The 23,446-nt window shown below is 37.7% G+C and overlaps 1 protein-coding gene across 3 annotated transcripts; it reads left to right on the plus strand.

Moving 5' to 3' along the window:
* The first annotated feature begins 110 nt into the window (after positions 1-110).
* rictorb (RPTOR independent companion of MTOR, complex 2b) lies at positions 111-23,387 on the plus strand. 3 transcript variants are annotated; one of them, XM_043221223.1, is made up of 39 exons: positions 111-194; positions 320-367; positions 2,091-2,188; positions 3,373-3,437; positions 3,905-4,036; positions 4,441-4,504; positions 4,939-5,065; positions 5,142-5,311; positions 6,352-6,419; positions 8,125-8,192; positions 8,421-8,503; positions 9,144-9,231; positions 9,344-9,434; positions 9,560-9,626; positions 9,896-9,976; positions 10,067-10,167; positions 10,281-10,443; positions 10,519-10,620; positions 11,330-11,376; positions 11,465-11,600; positions 11,747-11,946; positions 12,038-12,164; positions 12,260-12,424; positions 12,702-12,778; positions 13,300-13,378; positions 13,528-13,637; positions 13,751-13,838; positions 13,920-14,012; positions 14,193-14,299; positions 14,897-15,168; positions 16,111-17,146; positions 17,632-17,703; positions 18,336-18,513; positions 19,101-19,185; positions 19,274-19,477; positions 19,626-19,778; positions 19,891-20,014; positions 20,204-20,342; positions 20,568-23,387. In XM_043221223.1, the coding sequence occupies exons 1-39, from the start codon at positions 131-133 to the stop codon at positions 20,640-20,642; spliced, it is 5,247 nt and encodes a 1,748-aa protein (XP_043077158.1). In that variant the 5' UTR covers positions 111-130; the 3' UTR covers positions 20,643-23,387. The 3 variants fall into 3 exon arrangements, with proteins under 3 accessions (XP_043077158.1, XP_043077159.1, XP_043077160.1); XM_043221224.1 differs by lacking the exon at positions 17,632-17,703; XM_043221225.1 differs by lacking the exons at positions 111-194; positions 320-367; positions 2,091-2,188 and adding an exon at positions 3,183-3,201.
* The last annotated feature ends 59 nt before the right edge of the window (positions 23,388-23,446 follow it).

The raw sequence follows: 23,446 nt of genomic DNA on the forward strand, positions 1-23,446 counted from the left end.
ATTAATACATCATTTATTAATTTGCAGTTTTATTTATGATCCAGTCAGACAGACGTGTAGAAGTGCAGACACAACAGTCTGGTCAAAAGCCCTGTTCTCGCGATATTTCGCGAGGTTTCCGGTGTTGTGAATGTGTCTGCTAAAGATGGCGGTCAGCATCCGAGGCCGTCCTATCCGAAGTATACGGATGCGAGGTGAGATTAAGACTGCCCTGCTAGGACGATTAACAGATCCGTCAAGAGAATATGAAGCAGTCTTCATCAGCTGCACTTGCCCAAGCATGCATTTCTCAATGTCTTATTTTATCTTACATATACAGGTCGGAATGACAGTGGGGAGGAAAATGTACCTCTCGATCTCACAAGAGGTAAGTCAGATGAACCTAGTGTACTCCCTACCTAGACAGCATTTCTGGGCATCGTAGGCTTGTTTGAAATGTCAGCATAGCTGGTGCCAAACCCAGCTACGATGCCACAAAATGCTTGCTGCACTTGTTTTTGAGACACAGCCTTAAACCAAGGCAGCATGCAACATATATGTATGTCCGTACACATTGCTTTTGTATGCCAGGTATGCAATACTTAAAAACAAAGAAAAAAAAAGTGGTGTTAGAGGTCTCGAATGCTTTTTGTATTGTTTAATGGTTGCATGAAATATGTATCTCTTCAGTCCATCATTGCAGGACTGTAGGGTCCAAAGGGTGTAGGGACCAAAACAACAATATGCTGCAGCAAGAAATAAAAAAATGTAATGCATTTTGTTTATTTTTTTAAATAATATATCAGCTGACGTCCAATTTAATGTAGTTATACTACTAAATTATTTATGATTTTTTTTTGTTTGTTTTTTTTTTTAAATTGAATAAGACTTTTCATTTGGTAACAGTTACCATGACTAGCAATGAGGGGAAAAAAAAAACTTTTGCAGCATTTATTATTCTTAGTTAATGTTAATTTGGACTTTTGCTAATACTTTATTTTAAAAAGGCATCTGTTAATATTGTTGCATTTTTTTTTTACAAGATCAGAATTATTATTTAGTAATAAGGCTAGAGGGAAAGTAGCTCATTAGCTGTTGCAGTGCCATGATTGCGTGCTGTCATTGCTGATAGGTTAACCTTCTGTTTACCATATGTTTTCCCCTTATGACCTCTGGTTGTTAGTGTTAAAATGACTAGATTTTGTAACTTGAGTCAGGTTGCTCTGTTTTGCTGAGCTCAGATAGTAATCCAGTTTTATTCCAGAAATGAATTCCTGGTTGGAGCTCCTGCTAAAACCCAGCATTAAAAGTTTGAGGTCAATTAAACAAAACAAAGCAAACTGTAAAATTGTGAAATATTATTACAACTGAAAATAACTTCTGTTTTAATATATTTAATAAGTACTTTTATTTTAAGTAAGAGTCTTCAGTGTCACAATTTTATTGACCCGAAAGCTTCGAATGGCAGCCTACCTGTATTTAGACAAGGCCTGAGTTTTTGTTTCCCGTATGAACGTCTGTGCAATATTTGTGTATTTTGTTTTGTTTTGTTTTGGTACAGATGACTGAACCTGTGTAGTAGTATCTTTGAGTGTCTGTCTTTTATGCAAGCTGGTTTTGCACAATATTAAAATCTAATATTCATTTTATTATGCAACTTTATGAGAGGAGCAAATACCTCTTTTCTATTATTAGGGATACATGCACACACACACACACACACACACACACACACATATTTAGTTGTCTTGAGACGCCAGCTCTCTGCTGTTAATTTGCGGTTTTTAAAATGTATCACCCTTTTTTGATTGCTAAGACTTCCTTTCCAAACTGAGCACAGGGTGATATTTATGAGAATTAGTTAGGTGAAATGATGTCAGGAAGTCCCAGTGTGCAAAAACACTCTGCTTTTGTGTGCTTACGAATTTAACTGATCTGAGCTTGATTTCATCCCATAAAGCACTTCTCTGCTTTTTGTGGTTGTAGCACAACAATAATGGAAATGGTGCGGTTACTTATGTCACGCTGTTACAAGGAGAACATTATATCTTTGTTTTCCCAACCCTGTTTCTCTGATGACCTCGCATCTCTTCAATCATGTTTTCTTCCAGACCCCTCTGAGAACATGCGAGAGATCCTCCAGAATGTGGCCAAACAGCAAGGAGTCTCGAATATGCGCAAACTCGGCCACCTGAACAACTTCATCAAGGTTCGTCATCTTAAAAGCGCACACAGTGTTAGGTTGTCTAAATGGTTAGTGCACTTTTGTTAAGGGATAAGTGATCTGTCAACCTCGTATCATTCCAAAACTGTATAAGAGATCTGTGGAACACAAAAATATATAATACAGTTGAAATCAATAAAAACTAAAACTGTTTGGGTACAACTAGGCATATGCTGATATCAAATTTTCCTGTTAAGATTAATTGCTAATGCTCTTATCACAGTATATGGTATTATCACGATATTTAAATTTAATAGATATGACACTACTCAAGGGTGAGCAAATGACGACTGAATTTTAAATTTTCTGTGAACTATTCCTTTAAGTAATTACTTTCTAATCAACTAGTCAATTGTTGGAAAAACAATTGACGAAAATGCTGCCTACCCCTAATGCATAGCAGCCAGCTGAATCTGGTACATCTGTTTGGTATTACAACACAGGAGTCCTGCATGTGAATACTTACTGGTGTTTGGTAAGATGAAGTAAACAGACTACTTTATGGTTTCCATCAGTTGAGGCCTGAGGGCATTTCTGCCCCACACTTACAGGATCTGGCCTAAAATAAAAGCATCTGAGCAGACCTAAGGCTCAGGTGATCTTAAAGCATTGAAGTGCTGAATCTGGATCAGTTTTGCGTTTTGAAAACAAACAGGGTAAGGGTGCCAGTGTGAATGTAATCTTTTCCAGATTGTGCAAGTTCAGTCTGATGCCTGCCAGCTGCCGCAGAACCAGTACGAGATTGAAGGAGTCATGCTGTGGATATGTGCATGTTTTGTGGTTCACAGCCAAAGAGAGTTTCATATGTACTTGAATGATTTTGAAAAGAGGTTTATATAATGATTGCCAGTATGGAAAGTGTAAAAAATGCCATTCACTTCATTTATTTTATAGACTGTTTTATATAGTTTCTGGTTGACCTGCCACAGGTGCCACTGACTGTAGAAAAATTGGAAAACTATTTGATGGCCATAACTGGATCATAATCACCAGTTCAGGTGAAGAATTATTAGTTTGCTGACAGCATTGTAATATTTCAGCAGACGATCAGCCGAACAAGTTTTGTCTGGTCAGAAGTACTTTGAGTTTTTGAATAAAAGTAGAGTCACCAACGTCTTTACGAGTGACCAAGTCAAATGAATTAAGTGCTTGTTCATGTCTCCAAATAGCTGCTCTGCAATGTCGGGCTCTCGGAGGAAAGGTTTGGCTTTACCTATGAAGAAATGATCATATGGTGAGTAATAGAGAATGAAAAAAGCATTACATTAAAGTTGCAAGGTTGAAGCAAAGGTGTTATGATCATTTAATCTGAGATTAATTTAATTCATACAAGTGTTTTAAAAAATTAATAAAATTTGATTTTAAACTAAATAATATATATTTAAGATAAAGATGATTCTGTGCACCTCTGTAATTTCTCATCTTATGTCTGAGCAGTAAAAATCTATAAAACATGATTTTTCATTGAATGTCCTGTTTTACTTTACCCCAAAATTTTAGTTTTGAATCTGAATCTGAATCTGAATGAATTCTGAATCTGAATGAACACAAAGGAAGAAATATGAGTCATCATTGACTTTCATAGTAGGGGAAAAAAAGTTTGGAACTACTCGAGGGTGACCAAATGCTGACAGAGTTCATTTTTGGGTAAACTGTTCCTTTAAGCTAAATGATTCATGTGTCATGCTGTTTTTTTCACAGCCTCAGGTTGGCGCTGCTTAATGAGGCTAAGGAGGTCCGTGCGGCAGGTTTACGTGCTCTCCGCTACCTCATCCGAGACAGTAATATCCTTCAGAAAGTGCTCCGGCTGCAGGTGGATTACCTGATTGCCAGGTCTGTGTGACGTGTTTTTATAGTACTGTATGCAGGCCAGTGATTTCAGCAGTTCAGTTCCGAGCTAGAGATTGTGGGAGAAATACTAACCGTTTCCATCAGAAACAAGACTTGATTTTAATTCATAGTGAGTTGTGGATCATCTTTTGTTAGCATCTGACAGACAGAGAAAGAGAGAGGGAAGCATTCATGTGAAGAGCTAGTCAAATCCAGTTAAGGTCATTTTGAAGTGGTAGTACTGTAATGATGTGTTACTTCCTCTGCCCTGTCTGAGCACCCAGCGAGTCAGAATAAATTAGAGCAGTTAGAGGTAATACTCAGTTTCCCCAGTGCAGCTGTTGTTATGGTTGGAGAAGCACAGCATTGATTACTAATGTTGACTAATATGACCTTTTGACCTGTAGGTGCATTGACATCCAGCAGAGTAATGAGGTGGAACGCACACAAGCACTCAGACTAGTGAGAAAGGTGAGATTTGAACACTTCCCGCTGTTTTATGTTCATTTAATAATAAAAAAAAAATAGAAATAATGAAACCAATAGTAATGTACTGTTTGTGGAAAATATATTATATATTTTTTTTAACCTTAACCCAGTAAACGCATTGGATTACACCAAATACACAAAATGATATTTTTAGCATCGTCATATGACCCTTTTAATTTATTTGAATCTCTGTATTAGATTTGTTTTCTTTTTTTCTGTTTTTTGTTTTATTTTATCCTGCAGCTATTCTCTTGTACAAATTCCAATAACCAACCTACATATTTTTGAACAAAAAAAAAAGCTGGAATTATAATTATTAGTTAAATTTTTTTATATATATATAAATATATATCTCATAATCTCATTCTGTTATTATATTTTGGTATAAGTATTTTTGCTATGATTTTTTTTACCAGATGATCACTGTGAACGCCCTGCTCTTCCCAAGCTCAATCACAAACTCACTTATTGCTGTGGGTAACGATGGACCGCAGGAGCGGGACCGGATGGTTCGTGCCTGCATCGCCATTATCTGTGAACTTGGTAGGCTTGCAGACCAATCTTTGAACTGTAACACATTAGTCCGTGACCTCACGCATGTCCACGTTTGTCTCTGCAGCACTGGAGAACCCTGAGATTGTGGCCAAGAGGGGAGGCCTCAGCACCATCCTGAAGAATGTAATCGACTGCCAGCTCAGTCGCATCAATGAGGCTCTGATGACCACCATCCTGCACCTGCTCAATCACCCTCATACACGGCAGTACGTGCGCTCTGATGTCGAGCTCGAGGTATGGATTCGTCTTCAACAATTAACCCATCATTAATTGTATTATTTCATATTACAGGTAGGGGTGTGCGATATTGAAAAAAGAAAATCTTCTGGGATATTTTCTGGGATTTTTGCTATAACAATAAATAGATGGTGATTTGCTGAGTTTGTTATTGTGCTGGTGTCTTAAGGACTGCTGTGGACTCCTGAAGTTATTCTGTGTACTGGTCAGTTCACACTGATAGAGTAGAATCTTTTCCAATAATTTTTAACAGACTTTTTATGGGCATTTTTACTTTTAAGCCTTTTTTTCTAAAAATGTAAATTCTGAATACTAGTATTTGAAATATATTGATAATTGAACTATTTTAATGATGAAGGATACTCTGAATGTGAAATTAAAACCGCCAGTAGGTGGCAGTAAGTCACTGTAATTAAGAGTCATTCTGACTGAACAGAATCGTTTAAATGGTTGATTCATTCAGGAGCGAGTCACTATTATGTTGCTCAGAGCCGCCAAAATAATGCTGCGGTTGTGTTTGGAATTATTTTTTTGTTATAGAATAGCGCAAAGACAGGAACTATTGTCTCTTAATTAACTTCTTGTTTACTGAACTGAAAAATTCCATATCGCATTTGTAATATCACAGATTGAATCATGCAGTGAAAGAACACACTCTAAATACACACACTTATCTAGACCATACGTAATGTGTGCATATACTCTATAGAGGTGTTTTTAAATGGTTTGTACAAAATACTTGATAATGTAAAATCACGCATTGTTAAAACAACAATCACGATATTGTCGCAGACGATCTGTTTCGCACAGCCCTATTATGAGCATTATTTTAGTTATATTTTTTGTTTCATAAAATGTTATCCTAAGTAATTAATCTTAATTAAATAATATTGCTGCAATCTTTATTAATTCTTTTAGGCCTGTTAGTTTTTCTTTAATTTCTTTATTACTATATGACATTAATAGGTTTCATTCAGATATGGTCAAAACATCTTTACAAGGTTGTTTAGTAAAGTTTTGCTTGCTTTTTATTTCAGCAAATCCTGGCACCTTACACCGACTTTCACTATAGACACAATCCAGACACCGCAGAGGGTCAGCTCAAGTGAGTGTGCTGCTTTAAGGTCTTTGAAGTAGATTTTGCCATTGGTAACACAAGCATGCCACTTTTATTGACTGCATGTATGGATGTGTGGGGTAAGTGTACCCATTAAGCATTAAGTTTAGGCATTTTTTTAGTTTATCCTCAGAAATTCTGTGTTGTATATTTGTAAAACTTTTAGGGCATAATGCATTAACTTGTCTATTAATGAAAATAAAATTATTAATAAAAAATAAACAGGATTTAATATTACAATTAAAAACATTTGAATAAATATTGTCAAGGTTTTAATAAGTTTAGTAGCCTGCGTACTTTTTACTGAACAATAGTAATGTAGGCTTTTTCTCCCACAATGACTTCAATAACTTTTATTTTGACGTGCTACAGTGTGTATGGTATGAGGATAGTTTTACTCCGATGAAACCGTCAAATGCTTTATGTATTTTTGTCCTCATTTACTGAGGGGGCAGACTTTAATATCACCACAAGACTCGCAGGCTTCAGTAGTAGCACTGCACTATACCTCGTGTCTGCACTATTCATTCACAGCCAGTCACAGACGAACACAATTAAAAACAGCCTTTTTGTGACTTAATATTTAGTATATCAGTATAAAATGTAATATGAATAACATAAGGTTATTTAGTGTGTTTAATAAAAGAACAAGATGTAGACCTCTTCTATAGAAAAGGCAACTTCAAATGACTTCTGTTGTCATCTAGCGCTTAAAGAAAAAAAATCTTTTCAAATAATGGCAGGGGAAACACTGTCTCGATTCTGATTGGCTGGCAGGTGTGCAGTAAAACCGTTTAATGCACAGGTTCACTGTATCCACTGTTCTGTATTAATGCACTGCTTTAACTTGCCATTTCGTGCATTTTAAATCCTTTAATGCACGACTAGCCGTTGATTATCTCTTACATATTTTATGAATAAAGTCAAAAGTCTGGCATGGGCTTAATTGGTACTTTGGTATCATTTAAGCCTGCACATTTTCCAAATGATTCACAGCTATATTAACATTTATTGATTTTAAAGTAGTAAAACATCAATATACAGTTATGTGTGAGTGAAGTATTGAAAAAAAAAAATCTTCTCTCTCTCCCTCACAGACTTTCAGTCCACTCCAAACTGTTTTGCTAGTATTGACAAAAAACGTTTCTACTGTGGCCTCATGGTACAGGCGACATGCTTATTAGATTGTTTTTTGGACAGGTGCTGTAGTATTTTTTTGTCATTTTCTTGCTGAAAACAAATGATAGACATAAGCATGTACATTTAAATGATGGTGCTAAACAGTGTAATATGTAGACTTCTTCATAATAATTTAAGGTAAAAGGTCAGTAAGATAAAAGCACATAAAGCACTGTTATTAAAGATATTTAATCAGGCAATTTCCTCATTAAAAAGATAAAGTGGGCTTAAATGGTTCCGCAGTGTGTAATGGTGAAAAAAGACAAAAGTTTGCTTTAAAATGTAAGTTACTTTTTCAATTACATTCATGAAACTTAAATATACTGTTGACTATGTATTATTGTCTTTTGTGTGAGACATCATTCACTTGGTTTGGTAACTAACAAATTATTGGATTGGTTAAAATAATGATCAACATAAAATATTATCTTTTTTTTTTTTTTTTTTTATTTGATGTCAAAGTTGAAAGTGGACATGTGCTTAATGGGTACACCTACCCTATTTCTTTCTACAGGGAAGACAGGGAGGCTCGATTTCTTGCCAGTAAGATGTCAATTGTTGCTTCCCTTCGTTCTTGGTCAGGTAAGCAATGCCGCTTAAATTCTTGTTGAACACAGCGGTGCTTTCTCTGGAGTCCTTGTAGTCACAAATTTCAGTCAATGCTTAAGGTTGATTGCAGTGCATATATTAGGATGGTGCATCAAAAAATGTTGGAATGATTATTGTATTTCATCATGCCTTTTTTAAATTGAATTTTCTCGTGAGTGCACTTAAGTCCAAACCTGTTGTTTTGTCTTACTTTACCTCCAGGCATCATTAATCTCTGCAAATCAGGAAACTCTGGAATCCAGTCTCTCATTGGTTTGCTGTGTATACCAAATATGGAAGTGAGGGTATGGTTAAAGGATATAATTAGAAAGCTTGCAAAACACACATTATGCAAATCAAGCAATCAGTTCTTTTGATTTCAAAAGCTACTGCTCTATATTTGGTACATATTTTGTGTTTTTAAAACATTAATTGTGTATTTAATATTTACAGTTTATATATTTTATATACGTTATGTTAAGTGGAGTTATTTTGTTGAATTATTGCAGCTTTGTATTTCTTACATGTTCAGTGAAACAGTTTCAAAAATATAGAATCTGTTGGTTGCATTATTATTATTAGTAGTAGTATTATTTTTTTTTTAATAGTTTTCAATGAGTCCACACATATTTTGTAACCTATTAAATTACTTATTTAGTGTTCCTAGAGTGCATACAAAATATTGTTTAATTAATGATATCAATCAGTTAAATATTTTGTTTTATAATAAATAGAATCATATTCAATGATAAAAAAATACAATTATAATTATTTTAATATTATTGGTATGTAGTGATACAAAATTATTTAAAAGCTAAAATATTCTAGGCTAAAACAACCTAAATATTATACAATGAGATGTACATATTAACCACAGTGATTACTGAGTCAGTTCTCAAGCCTCATTGTGAGGTACTTCATCACACTCTGTCACTCTCTTCTCAGCGAGGTCTTCTGGAGGTGATGTATGATATATTCAGACTCCCTGTTCCCGTGGTGACACATGATTTTATAGAAGCTCTTCTCAGTGTGGGTGAGTGCGTCTGCTGTCTGCTTGCACTGATTAACATATTTGTTTCCAGACATCTACCACATCAGAAGTCAACTCACACTGATAGGAAAAATGTCCTCTGTCCCTTTTCCAGACCCCAGTAGGTTTCAGGACAGCTGGAGACTGTCAGATGGCTTTGTAGCCTCAGAAGCAAAAATAATTCTTCCACATAGGGCACGGTCCAGGTAAGAGCATTTGCTGGGCTTAATTAACCCTGAAACTGAGCTAAGTAGTGGAGCCTCAGCAGATCAGCCTTGAGTGCATTTAGCCTCAAAGTCTTGACATGTGTTTGTGTTCTTTGTCCACCCAGACCAGATTTGATGGATAACTATCTCGCCTTGCTACTTTGTGCATTCATCCACAGTGGACTTTTAGAGGTAATTTACCATGTAAAATTATAAGTCTCCTGATTTTTAAATCATTGATGAACCATTCTTGAAGAAAAGAAGCTGCAGTAATTTTTTTTATTCAACCTTTAGTTTCAAACTCGTATGCATCTTAATTTCTTACATGGGTCTCAAAAGGAGATTTTAATTTTTTTATTTATTTATTTTTTGAAGAAAATAGCTGCTCTTTTCCATTCAGTAAAGCATACAAAGATTGTCAAGCTCCAAAAAGGTTCTGAAGACATGTTATTTCTTTTCAGGGACTGGTTGAAGTAATCACTAGCAGTGATGATAGTGTTTCAGTGCGTGCAACCATCCTTTTAGGAGAGCTCCTGCATATGGTATTATGTTCAATTTACTGCAACAGTAACTGCTTAAATACAGCTATATCTCAAACCTTAAATTTGAAATAACCTTAATTTTATTTTCAGGCCAACACCATTCTTCCCCACTCCCATAGTCACCACCTGCACTGCCTGCCCACTCTTATGAACATGGCTGCTTCTTTTGACATTCCTCAGGAGAAAAGACTGTGAGTTGCTGTCTTGTCCTACATAGCTGGAAACACAATTAGCACAGTGAGAAAGCTACTTGATTGTTTTATTGTTATATTATTTGATGGAGCACTTTGGTTGTGTTTTGTAGACGGGCGAGTGCTGCAGTCAATTACTTAAAGCGATTTCATGAGAAGAAGAAACGAGGCCCCAAACCCAATAGTCTTTATTTGGACCATATTATTCGCAAATCGCTGGCTGCTCATTACTGTCGAGACCAGCAGAGGCCCCAGAGGGACATTTTTGTCATTAAGGTATGAGCTGGTGACTGAAGGAGATAATTTCTTTGGTGTTTCAGTATGTGATCTACATTTCTGTTGTGTTTTAAGGACACCGAGGAGGCCCTGATGATGAACCTCAGAGACAGTCAGATTCTCAATCATAAACAGAATTTGGAATGGAACTGGGTCCTGATCAGTACCATACTCAAGGTATGAGTTCTTGTCCTGCTTTTTTTTATGCACAATGTCATAACCATGAACCACAGTTTGTTAAAAATCATTCAAACATTTGGGCTCAGTAAGGTTTTTTGTTTTTCAAACTCTCTTATGTTCACCAAGGCTGCATTCATGAAAAATACAGTAAAAACACTATTATTTAGAAATACTATACTATAATACCACAGTTTAATGTATTTTTTCTTATTACAAAGCTGATATCATTAAATTATGCTGATTAGGTGCTTAAGAAACATTTTCTTATATCAGTGTATCTGTTTGGAAACCATGATTTGAAATTTAACTGAAGTATATTTGCTTTGTAACTGTGTAAAAGTCTTCACTATCATTTAAGCCACAGCCTTATCATTTTAAGATCAATTCTTGGTCAAGTATTATTCTCAGTTTACATGCCTTTAAAGTGTGGCATTACGCCCGCTTCAATCTCATTTCATTGGCTTCCTGTAAAGTATAAAATTGATTTTACAATCCTACTGTTTGCTTTTAAATCTCTTCACAATCTGTCCCCTCTTTACTTAAGAGTTGTTAAAGCCCCATGCCTTGTCAAGATTGTTCAGATCTATGAAATCAAAGCTACTGCATGTTCCCAGGACAAGGCTAAAAATGAGAGGAGACCTTGTGTGTGAAGTGTAAAAATTTTGTTACAATATGAAGTGTGGTGTCTCTTTTTGAATTGTTTCAGTGGCCAAATGCTAACCTTCGGAACAACAAAGAGGAACAGATGCACAAGTAAGCAGAGATCAGTTTTCTGTTCTTAGAAACCTTCTTAATACTTAATACCCATTCATTGGTGTAAGTCCTACACTTTCTCTCTCAGGTTTGTGCGAAGGCTGCTGTTTTTCTACAAGCCTAGCAGTAAGCTGTATGCTAGCCTGGAGCTGGACCACAGCAAGGCCAGGCAGTTAACGGTGGTGGGCTGTCAGTTCATTGAGTTCCTGCTGGAGTCAGATGAGGTGAGAAGAAAAGATATCAAAGAACTGAGCCTACGATTATTTACTCACTTTCATGTACCTGTAGCCCTTTCTTCCAATTCAGTTTCTCAAAGTGTTTTTCACAGAAGAAAAAACAACAATTTTGGGCTATTTTTTTGTTGTCTTAGGACGGTCAGGTGTATCTGGAGGACCTGGTGAAGGACATTGTCCAGTGGCTGTCCTCGTCCTCTGGCCTGAAACCAGACCGTAGTCTACAGAGCAACGGCCTCCTCACCACTCTCAGCCAGCACTACTTCCTCTTCCTCGGCACTCTCTCTGCCCACCCACAGGGTGTTAAGATGCTTGAGAAGTGCAGCGTCTTCCAGTGGTTAGTCTGGGACTTAGCAGGAGCAATATAGAGAGACCCTATATATCGGTATCTTCCAATATTAGCCTTTTTTCTCAATGTGTTTTGACAGCCTGCTGAACCTGTGCTCCTTGAAGAACCAGGACCATCTTTTGAAGCTGATCGTTTCCACACTGGACTACAGCCGGGATGGCTTAGCACGAGTCATCCTCTCCAAGATCCTCACTGCTGCCACTGACGTAAGACCTGCCACCATTTGACCCCATTTACACTTCAACCTAGGTAAGAGCATTTCCCTATGCTAACAGATCTCTTGAATGTTATTTTGGCACAGAACTGCAGGCTGTACGCCACCAAGCATCTGCGGGTGCTACTTCGAGCTAACGTGGAGTTCTTCAGCAACTGGGGTATTGAACTGCTGGTGACTCAGCTACACGACCGCAACAAGGCCATCTCAGTAGAGGCTTTGGACATATTGGATGAGGCCTGTGAAGACAAGGTGAAGTCATTTAACACATAAGGGCAAAAGGGAGGGTGTGAATGACATCGAGAAGTTTATCTTGGCAGAAAGTCGTGTTATTTAGTGGAGCTTGGTCTAGGCAATATAAAAAATGTGTTGATGTTGGAGGTAACTTGTGAATTGATTACGCTGTTAAGCTCTGTTCCAGGAATCTGTCACGGAGGTCTGTAAACAGCCAGAAACTAGGTCAGAATTAACAGTTACATAGTGACATGTCTAATAACAAGACTGTTGTTTTTTCCATCGCTCATCTTAGGCAAACCTGCACGCTCTGATTCAGATGAAGCCAGCGCTAACTCACCTGGGAGACAAGGGTGTGCTGTTGCTGCTACGGTAAAGACTTACTACTCCATTTAACGCACAGATTCATCATAATTTTCACCATTATTACTCCAGTAGTGTCATGTGATCCTTTGGAAACCTTCTTCTTGTTCTTCTGCTTCTCCTTCTTCTCCTTCTCTTTCTTCTTCACACAGAAAACAGTTGATGAACAACATTAATTTGTGACCAAAATAATTATTGACAACAGAAATGCCATGACTTACAATTTAAAGCATCTTTGCTGACTAAAAGAAGTCTTTGTGATAATTTTGAGATCACATACAGAGCAGTCTTTTAAGTGAATTAGCACACACTTGGAAAAAAATCTAAAACTCTCAAAATATGTCTGAATTTTAGACGGTTAATATGTGAGATTAAGAACACTAGTCAGTGCATTTTGCATTGTGTTGTGCCACTTTCATCTTTTAAAGTGTATAGTGTGTGTAAATATGAATATAAATTCCTTAACTGACACAGTAAAGTTAAAAAGGGTTTTATTTGCATAATAAGGCTCCTTTTACATCCATTTCCAGATTTTTGTCCATTCCAAAGGGGTTCTCCTATCTAAATGAAAGGGGCTATGTCACTAAACAACTGGAAAAGTGGCAGAAGGTAATGTATTTTATCATTATTCTGCACTGCAGCGTTTTAGGTTGTTCACAGTATATACATCCATGAAATATACATTTTTATTTATATTTTGTCAATAATACTTGAATTACCATACCTATTCTGTCCGATTTACTTTTGTTCCCCTGTAGGAATACAACCTCAAGTATGTGGACCTCATAGAGGAACAGCTTAATGAAGCACTCACTACTTACCGTAAACCAGTGGATGGAGATAACTACGTGCGACGGAGCAACCAAAGGTTTTCTGTGGAAATTGTTACTGTACTCAATTGTTAATTCATCAGGAGCCTGTATTATGATTTGAAAGGAAGTCATCCATAACTTTTTTGGTGTCAAAATTGCTTTCGTACAGGTTACAAAGACCAAATGTTTTTCTTCCTGTGCATTTGTATGGGCAACTTGTGCATGATAAGACGGGCTGTCATTTGCTGGAAGCTCAGGTGTGTATTTAAAATCATTTTTTGACAGGCCCTGATTGTAAAGCGTTTATTCATATAATGCTTCTTTTCTTCCTCTAACAGAATGTAGTTTCAGATCTGAGCTATACAGTGCGCTGCCCAGTGCTGGACAAATGGGATGGCATCAAACATCTTAAAGCTGCTCTTTGGGCCCTGGTGAGCTGCTGTGTGGGTGGGGGTGTGGGGGGGTAAATAGAGAACTCGGATTATGAGGACACTTTCTAATTTTAGACAGGTTGAAGTTTTTTTCACTACTATCTTTTTGTGGTATTAATTGTCAGTAGCATCATTCATTTTATTAATGCATATAAACTATTTACTCTCATTTTTTTCAAGGGAAACATTGGCACATCTAACTGGGGACTAAACCTTCTGCAGGAAGAGAATGTAATTCCAGACATCGTCGCTCTTGCCCATGACTGTGAGGTTCTCTCTATTAGAGGGTATGTGCTCTTGATTTCAGGATCAATCTGGCTGCATATGGCTGAAAATTTTACAAATTTAGATATGGCATTTAATTCAAACGCACAAATAAGGATTCAGCTAGTGCACTTGTTCACTACCCACCGGCACTCCTTTCAGCTAAATGATTAGAAGATGTCTGAAACTTTTATCTTGTGACCGTAACAGAAAAAAAACAATAATGATGTAGATAAAGTTGTAATGCTAACATAGGAAATAACATTAGAAATAGCCAGCCTTTTTGTTTTAGAAAAAGTGTGGTTTCAGTTATCAGAAACAAAATGACAAAAATAAGACACTTGCATTGCAACATTTACTGGTTTCTATTGCACAGGGATATTTCACAGTTTACCCAATTGGGTGACCATACATGTGGTGACCGAAAATTAATGATGGACCCCTCTAGACACTTCCATAGTTTCAAAATGACTTTCTCAGAAACCAGTTTTTTCTGGGCTTAGATGACTCTGTGAATTGCATCATACCTCCTCCACGACTATTAGGCAATCTTGCATTCTTTCTTTTTTCATATGCTCTGATCTTTGCTGTCTTTTTGTTGTTTTTTTCCCTTCTCTCAGGACATGTCTTTATGTTCTGGGACTCATTTCTAAAACTAAGCAGGGATGTGAGCTTCTGAAACTGCATGGTTGGGATGCAGTTAGGCACAATCGCAGGCAGCTGTGGCCTGTAGTGCCGGATGAAGTGGAGCAGAGCCAAAACCTACAACAGCAACAGCAGCAACAACAGCAGCAACCCCTCATCCACCTTTCCTCAGCGCCCAGCACCCTCAGCCTGAACTCTGAGTCCACCAGCTCTAGACATAACAGCGAGAGTGACTCCACTCAGCCTAGTGAGTGCTGCTCCCATCTAATCATACATGACTAATGGCTCACAATACAACACTGTGGTTTAAGGGTGGAGATCTTTCTTACCACCTTTCAAATGGGCCCCATATTTTCTTATTTGAAGCATAGTCATCTCATATTTATCATTAGTGGCTTAGAATCTGAGAAATCACTGCATTGGTTTCAATTTTAGATTTTAACATGGTTTCATTTTTTCATTTTAGCCTCTTTTTTTTTTAACTGCTGTATATAGTAATATATCAAGACATAGCACATATCACACATTGTGCTTATCCTGCACCACAAATACTTTGCAATCTTTTGTTCTACAAAATTTAGGGGTGCTTTTTCCTTCTCATTCTTGTATTAGAGTTGTGTAACTGTGTTGTGTAATTTCTTTCACATGCAATTTGATATTGAAAAAAAGACGAGGCTTGTAGACCCTTTTTTGTCAGTTCTTTGCTAAATTTCTGACAACCTTGTCTAAACTGACTGTGAGTGAAATGTTTTCTATTTATAAATGATCTATTGAATTTTAGAGTGATTTCACTTCAAAAAGATAGAAATATCTTTAAAGCAATTCCCAGACTTGTAAGCATCAGCAAATTAGCAGTTTGTTTTCAAATTGCACCTCTTGATGTGTCAGATTTAGCTGTAAAATGTATCTTTCTTACTTAATGGAATGGTTGGGCTTACATTTATATAGAGAGGTGCTTCACACATGACTTAATGATGCTTGGAAAGAGTCATGAATCATGAGCTACCCACTGACTGGTTTTAGATGACTAAGCACAGTCAGACATCCTGATTAGAATAGAAACTGAAAAAGGTTTAAGTTTAAGCTTTTCTTGGCACACACTTTAAAAACCACACACTGCATTTCTGCACACACTATGACATTTAGTCTAGTGGGCTCTTTTTAAAAACATCTAAAAATTCCTTTTCAGGCATGTACATCCTGGATGACGATAAGTTAGAAAGCTCTGAACTTTCAGAGGACCAGCCACTGTACTTCAGACCCAAACTCCTAAAGGACCGCAGCCCCTTCACCATACTAGCCTCCAGTCGACTTGTCCGGAACCGCTTCCTCATCTCCTTGTCCGGAAAAAAACTCCGTAGTACCAGTGACCCCAAAGGCACTGGTAGCAGCAATAAACTCCATGGCGAGCCCACGTTAGGAGGCCTAAGGAGGATACGCACAGTTACAGAGCCCTCTATATTCTCTCAAGTTCAGGGAGATGTCTTCAGTCCTGTATTTACTGATGGACATCTGCCGAAAAGCCCAAGCGTTAGTCTGGATACCTCTTTTGTAGGCAGCAAGACTTCAGAAACTCAGGGCAGCACATCTAGTATTGGAGAACCTGAGACTCGTATGAACAAAGCTGCAGAACGGAGCTCCGGGGTTGGAGACGCCCAACGAGAGCAGACCAGTCGGGAAAGGCTGGCAGGCGATGGCTCAAACTCTGGGAGCGGGGCTCAGTTTAAAAGTCGCAGCCAGAGTTTCAACACAGACACAACCACTAGTGGTATTAGCTCCATGAGCTCCAGCCCATCCAGAGAGACGGTGGGTGGCGTGGACTCTTCCACCATCGATACGGACTGTGTTAGCCTCAATACGGTCATTAGCACTCAAACTGTCAAAACACTTCACTCTCTCACGCCCCAGTCCAACCACCTTCCCCTGTCCAAATCTAACTCTGTACTGCTGATGCCACCGGGTTCTTCTCATACTTTGCCTCGAAGGGCTCAGTCCCTTAAATCGCCTTCTGTCACAACCATTTCAAGCCTGACTGACTGTAGCTTCATGTATACCAGCCCACGGGACGCACTGGGATACGCTACCCTCAAGCGACTACAGCAGCAGCGCATTCACCCTTCCCTTTCCCATAGCGAGGCACTTGCCTCGCCTGCCAAAGACGTGCTCTTCACCGATGCCATTACTATGAAAACTGGCAGCCTGGATTCCAGACTCACACCACGCAGGTAAAGCAGATGGACCAACAGATGGTGCGAAAGTCTTCCCTTTCTGTCATTACGTCACCCTTCTTTTACTGTGTCTTTCGTGTTAGATTTTAGACTTACCCCAATTGTCTCACAGCATTCCCAGAATGCATCAACATTTATCATCGGCCCCCAAAGGTTTCAAGATGAAGAGTCACTTTCTCAGAAGAGTCATTAGGAGTTATGACATTACAGTGGAAGTTCTTTCTTTTTTTTCTTTTTGTTTTTTTAGACTTCCCTTTTAATATTGTTTATTTTCGTGATGTGGCTGTTACAGTTATCAGCCTGATAGCATCAAAAAATTATCAATTCGTGCAATATTAATGTTAATCAGACAAGAAATAAGCACTAGAGTTCCCTGTTAGTGTTGCTGTCCACACAATATGAAGATGAAACCCCTAAAAGCCCCTTAGGAAGCACTGCTCCCATTGGAAATAATGTGGTGTGTTTCTGATGGTCCCTCTCAGGTATACTAAAAAGCGCTTCAGATGTCTGGGCCAAGGTTCAAGCAGGCCCCATCGCAGATCTCTGCTGCCACGGTGCGTGGTCCATCCCTAGGGCTGACGTTCCCCTATTTCAATCTGAACGTCCACTTCAGTCCATTTTTACAATACAAAAACCCAGCCTCCTTAGCTTCTTTTTCGTCGTACTTTGCCCTCCTTTTCATTTCTCATTAGCGCTCCCTCAAGCCCATACCTTAACCTGATTCTCTTCAACCATGACTCCTTAAATTTACCTCCCCACAGTAGGACAAAGTAAACTCTCCTCATTCCTCATTGATTGAATGTAGTGCTAAAAAAAGACTTTCTAACCTACGCCCTGTCTCCATTGTCACAAAACTCTTTCAAGTAGTTTGCAGAACAGAACTGAAACCGATTCCTGCAGTTGATCCCACATTTGATCCAAGAAGCATGTAGAGGTTTTTGACCTACAGTACTTGCATGATGCAGCTAATGACAAACAGCTGCTCATCTGAAATGTGAATACACTTCACCAGCCTGTTCCCACATTGACAAACCTACCAATCATCTGCTAGCAAGATTTCAGTAATGCAGTATCATCACAAGTAGTTTCCTAAATGTCTAAACCTTCTTTCTTAATGTTTTCTCTCCCAATGTTGTCCTCCACCCAAACGCTTCTCTCTGATCTCTTCCAATTTGTATGAGTACAGGTTTCTGAAGGCTTTGAGTTTTGCATCTCTGGATAAGGAGGATCTTCTGAGCCCTATCAGTCAGACCTCCCTGCAGCGCTCCTCCTCAGTGCGTTCAATGGTGTCCAGTGCCACATATGGCAACTCCGATGACTACATTGGCCTTGCACTACCAATGAACATCAACAGCATGTTCCAGGTTACTAACTACTCTATGAACCTGTTTTGTATCTGGTACTAACATCTATTTTTGTTGATCTGATCCCATTTTGTCTATTGGGGCAGGTTGTTCTTCATACATGACACTAAGGAATGGTTCACCCAAGTATTTCACCCATGATTTCAAATTCGTAAGACCTTTGTTCATTTTCAGAACACAAATTAAGATATTATTTTTGCTCAAACCTTAAAGAGCTTTCTAACCAAATCTGTCGAGCTCTGTTCCGCCATTTTCTTGTGAATGTTTAATAAAGTCTGTATGTTTGTTTTCTTTGTGCACAAAAAGTATTCTTAAGTTAGTTTCATTTCTGTCTATGCAGAGTCAGAGACCTCTCGGATTTCATCAGAAATTCTTAATTTGTGTCCTAAAGATGAACAAAAGTCTTATGTGTTTGGAATTGCATGAGCGTCAGTAATTAATGGCAATTTTAATTTTGGGGTTAACTAAGCCTTTAACATGCCAATTAAATATTTCTTGGTCAAACTGTATCATAAACTGTCTTTACAAAAACACCCTCTAAATTTTTTACCTAAAACTTGACTTTCTTTTATTTGGTTGCTAACTAGATTAAAGACGTACCATACTTCCAGAAGAGGACAAGTCCACCATCAGAAGACCGATCAGCAAAGTTCTTCTCTGGAGATGCAGATGGTAAAGACTGAAATGATTGTATACTATTCCCATTGCAATAGTGCCTCGTTATCTTTTTTTAGTAATCTGTATGCTCTTCTTTTCTCAGGTTCCACTGAAGGATCCAGGCATTCTGTTTTGCGATCTCAGCTTAGTATAACAGAGCTGATTGCGGTGAGCCGTTCAGACCAGCACCAGCTGCTAGGTGCGGAGGAGACCGGCCTGCAGGAGCACAATGAGGAGAACTGTCTTTACTGCGCAGGGCTCTACGTGCTTGGGTGTAATTTAAACACTCCTACGCAAAACCGCACAGGTAAGCTGCGCGTTTATCTAAACAAACACAGGACAAAGGTGACATCACAAGCTGTGAAGATGCATGCAATACTTTATTTTAATTGGGCGATCAGTTAGATCGTTAGTCATTTTGAGTTTCTTCTTACACTCCCTAAATCTCATTTTAGACTATCCCGATGCTCCATTCTCAGAATGGTGCAATCAGTCCCTACACAACCTGGACGTCATGCCTCAGTCTAAGTACTCAGGAGTGTCTGGCTGCAGCGACGCTGTCTCTCAGGGATCTGGTGGCAGCACACGCAGCACAGAGCTTGTTCTTGGTGAGGAATTCTTCAGGCTGGCAAAAATCTGACCATTCAGGCAATTCTCAAGCATTTGTTTCAGACAGGTTAATTGTTAATTGTATGCCTGCCCGTGCTGTCTTTCTGCCAGGGGTGAAAAATATTCCAGAGGATGCTCCAGCCTGCCGTGTTCTTCTGAGGAAGGAGGTGCTTCGACTAGTCATTAACCTGAGCTCCTCAGTGGGGACAAAAGGGAATGAAACAGGACTACTCACGTAAGGAGATGTTCATCCACAACAATTTATTTTTAACAAATGCTTTCTAAATACATTTTTCAACAGAGGTTTTGCTAAATATTGCTCTCTGTGCATTATTTGGTCCTTTTAATATAGTGAAACGTAAAGGTGAAGCTTAGATGTTTTTGTTCATTATGTTTTCTTTCATCATGATTTGTTACCTTGCAGAATCAAGGAAAAGTTTCCTTATGCGTTTGATGACATCTGCTTGTATTCCGAAGTTTCATACTTGTTGGCCCACTGCATGTTCAGACTGGCTTCACGGCGCTTCATTCAGGAGCTTTTTCAAGATGTTCAATTCATTCCGGTAATATGAAACTCTTCTCACAGCGTAGCCCAAGTTCAAACAGAACAGTTAGATCTGTTTTTCAGTCTAGATTGCACCAGAACCCAGATATTGTTTGTGTAAAAAAAAAAAAACTTTTTTATTAGCGACTGCCACTGTTAATGATTAACAGAATTGCAAAACAATGATTGTTTTTCATTACTTTTTCTTTACTAAGCATACATGTCATAATCCTTTTATTTGTAGATGTACGAGGAGGCTGAGAGCATTCTGTCAATGCCCAAGAAGTCTACCACAGTAGATCTTCCATCAGAACCGTGATCCTTTAAGTGTTTTGCACGCTGTTCTCTTCTGCGATTTGCGCAAGTATGGATCTCTTTCTTGGCCCGACCATGCGACTAAGACAAATACGCAATAAGAGAGTAGGGCTATGGAACAGACATAGGTGGACTAAGAGAGTCACCGGGAACATTTCCACAGACACATAAAAAGCGGTACGTTAAGAGAACAAACTGTTTTTACCTGAACAAATATACTCTACACAGACACCTACAGTGGAAGTTGTAACCAAATAATCCTTGTAAACCGAATGGAAAGTGAAACATGCAAATATTTGATCTATGAGTCAATACAAATCGTATTTCAAACGCAAGCAAGAGAAACCTTTCAAGACTGTCTAGGGAGATTATTAACTTTTTTTTAAAGGCCTGGGCATATGATTGCACGTAACAAAAGCATTTTTTTTCCCTGAGTGGATCCTTCAACACTACAACATTCCAGCTGTTTTCTTTGGATTTCTCTATTACTAATTCTGGTTGTTTCAGATATGAAATGGCTTTCGTAACCAGACTGAGCAAACACTCTTTGTCCTGGTGTGATTTGCTTTGTAAGACAATCATCATTAAGTAATAATAATTGTCAGCAACTGCCAGGTATGTTTTTTTTTCCCTTTTGTACCTGATTTATAAAAGGGTCTTTACTGCTTATTGGTTTTTATCTTAGCGTAGCACATAGAAATCCCTGATTAAATGTATGTAAATGTATCTGATGGTGTTGTTACACAATAACGCAATAGTGACTGCATTGTATTATTGTGTAACTTTGATAACTGACTTATGAAACATCATCCAAAAAAAAAATCTGACATTTGAATCAATAAGATATTTATTTATTTATTCAGTTATTTATTGTTTGGTCCAAGCAGCTCCTCTGTCCCTTTTACTTTATTTTAGCCTATTAACTGGCTGTGGAAAATTTACGTCTGACAGCCAGTGTATCTATAGAAAACGGGCCTCAAAAGAGGAAGTTAAAGTGCATTTCACCACTGCTATTTTGCCGTTTTACTCTTCTCCATTTTAAGTAGTTTTAGAGATTTTAACTAACCCATAGAAAGTTTTTTTCTTTCCGTAGAAAATATAATTAATTAGTGAAGCATCAACAAATCGAATATTCGCCAAACATATTTCACACTATTTGTATATGAGAATACATTTTGTACTTTATTCTCTCTTTCGGATTGATAGTAATACTTTTTTTTTTACCTGAATGTGGTCCGGAGATTTTGAACGGGGGGGGGGATATTGGGTTAAAAAGTAAGGTTAAACTGACAAGACATGATTGAGAATGATCCTTAATATATGACGTTCTGCTCAAACTGATTGCCATCCTTAAAGCACTACTCTTTATCATTGTCGAACAGCGGTTCTCGGCATTTCATTCAAAATGTCTTCAGGGTTAGAACGAATCTAGTTTAACATTGCATAAAAACGAAAAACATCACCAAAAATAGTTCCCGCTTTGTAAGTGTAAATTTGAGATTCATTTGAATTATTTCTATGCAATGTGCCTCTTAATTCTGTATGCACAAATGACTTATTGAAGATAAGACGATCACTTCATTTTCTGGACCATTTATATTATTTAGGCAGCTTTAATTATTTTGCCTTATTTGTATTAGCTTTAACCTTAATTTTTAGAATTAATGAATTTGCCCTTTTTTCTTGTTTTATTTATTATAGGAACTAATAAATCTGCCTTTGCCTGCCTTGGCTTTTGAATTAAGCATCAGGTTTCAACTTCCATTTTTTTTTTTTTTATTGTACAAAAACGAGTCTGATAAGGCCAGCAATAATACTAGTTGTTGATATAGTATTTCCTTTTAGGCTTCTGAGGAAATTGTAAAATGCATGTGCATTCTAACCCCTATCTGAGGTATAATGATAGAAAAATAGCAACGGTCTAAGCAACAGATGATGTTTGGGATTGCGTATATATGTTGCAGTCATTTTTATAATATAATGACTGGACATTGAACAATAATGAAGCCACTTATAAAATTTCCTCGATGAACAAAATAAATCTGGAATCTGCCCATAATACTTTCTGAAGTGTTTTTGGATAAATAATTTTCACATGTGGTTTAGTGTGTGTGTGGGTGAAAGTATCCCAGAATGCCGGATAGCTGGGTCTTTTTCCAGTGATAAATCATGTTTCAGTTTTTTGCTTCCATTTTTCCTTAGGGGTTATGTGCAGCCCATGACTGCAAGCCAATTGTTTAAAATGGTGTTATTTTTCAAATGCTAAAAAAAACATGTACCGGTGTTTTTAAAAACCTTAAAAATAACAATGAGCGCCAACTATTGCAGAGTTAATTGTATACGTGGAGCAATTTCCAAGTATTTTAAAGGGGTCGTTTTCTCCATCGCCATCAATGCTAAGAGTATAAAGGAAATGCATATATTTTAAATGTACATTTGTTCATTGTGCAACTAAACCTTAACTGCACCTTTCATTGATTTTGTCTTTCTTTTAAGTGCACTCGTGATTTTGCAGAGCACTGTATGAAATGTAAGCACCATTTAATAATGAGATTGCAGAGACTGATGCAAGTGTTATTTATATTTTTTTTTCCTGAAGGGAAAAAGCATCTTAAACAGTTGTACATACTTAAAATGTTTCTTTAATTGTATAATTTAATGTGTTTTGGGGGGCATTAGCGATGGGCCTTGAGAATTTAATGAAAGGGATACGTCCGTGATAAAATAAAATGAACCTCAGTTTCCTTGACTCGTGTTTCATTCTTGCTTGGGACAGATCTTTATCAAGATCCTTTCAAATCATAAAGG

Source organism: Puntigrus tetrazona, chromosome 21 (genome assembly GCF_018831695.1).
Source record: "Puntigrus tetrazona isolate hp1 chromosome 21, ASM1883169v1, whole genome shotgun sequence".
In the NCBI taxonomy this organism is placed as follows: Eukaryota; Metazoa; Chordata; class Actinopteri; order Cypriniformes; family Cyprinidae; genus Puntigrus; species Puntigrus tetrazona.

Excerpts from the sequence above, each read along its gene's own strand:
- rictorb (XM_043221223.1), top strand. The coding sequence starts at position 131 with ATGTGTCTGCTAAAGATGGCGGTCAGCATCCGAGGCCGTCCTATCCGA. Across the intron at positions 195-319 it reads CCGAAGTATACGGATGCGAG|GTCGGAATGACAGTGGGGAG; the intron begins GTGAGATTAAGA and ends TTACATATACAG. Across the intron at positions 8,193-8,420 it reads TTCCCTTCGTTCTTGGTCAG|GCATCATTAATCTCTGCAAA; the intron begins GTAAGCAATGCC and ends CTTTACCTCCAG.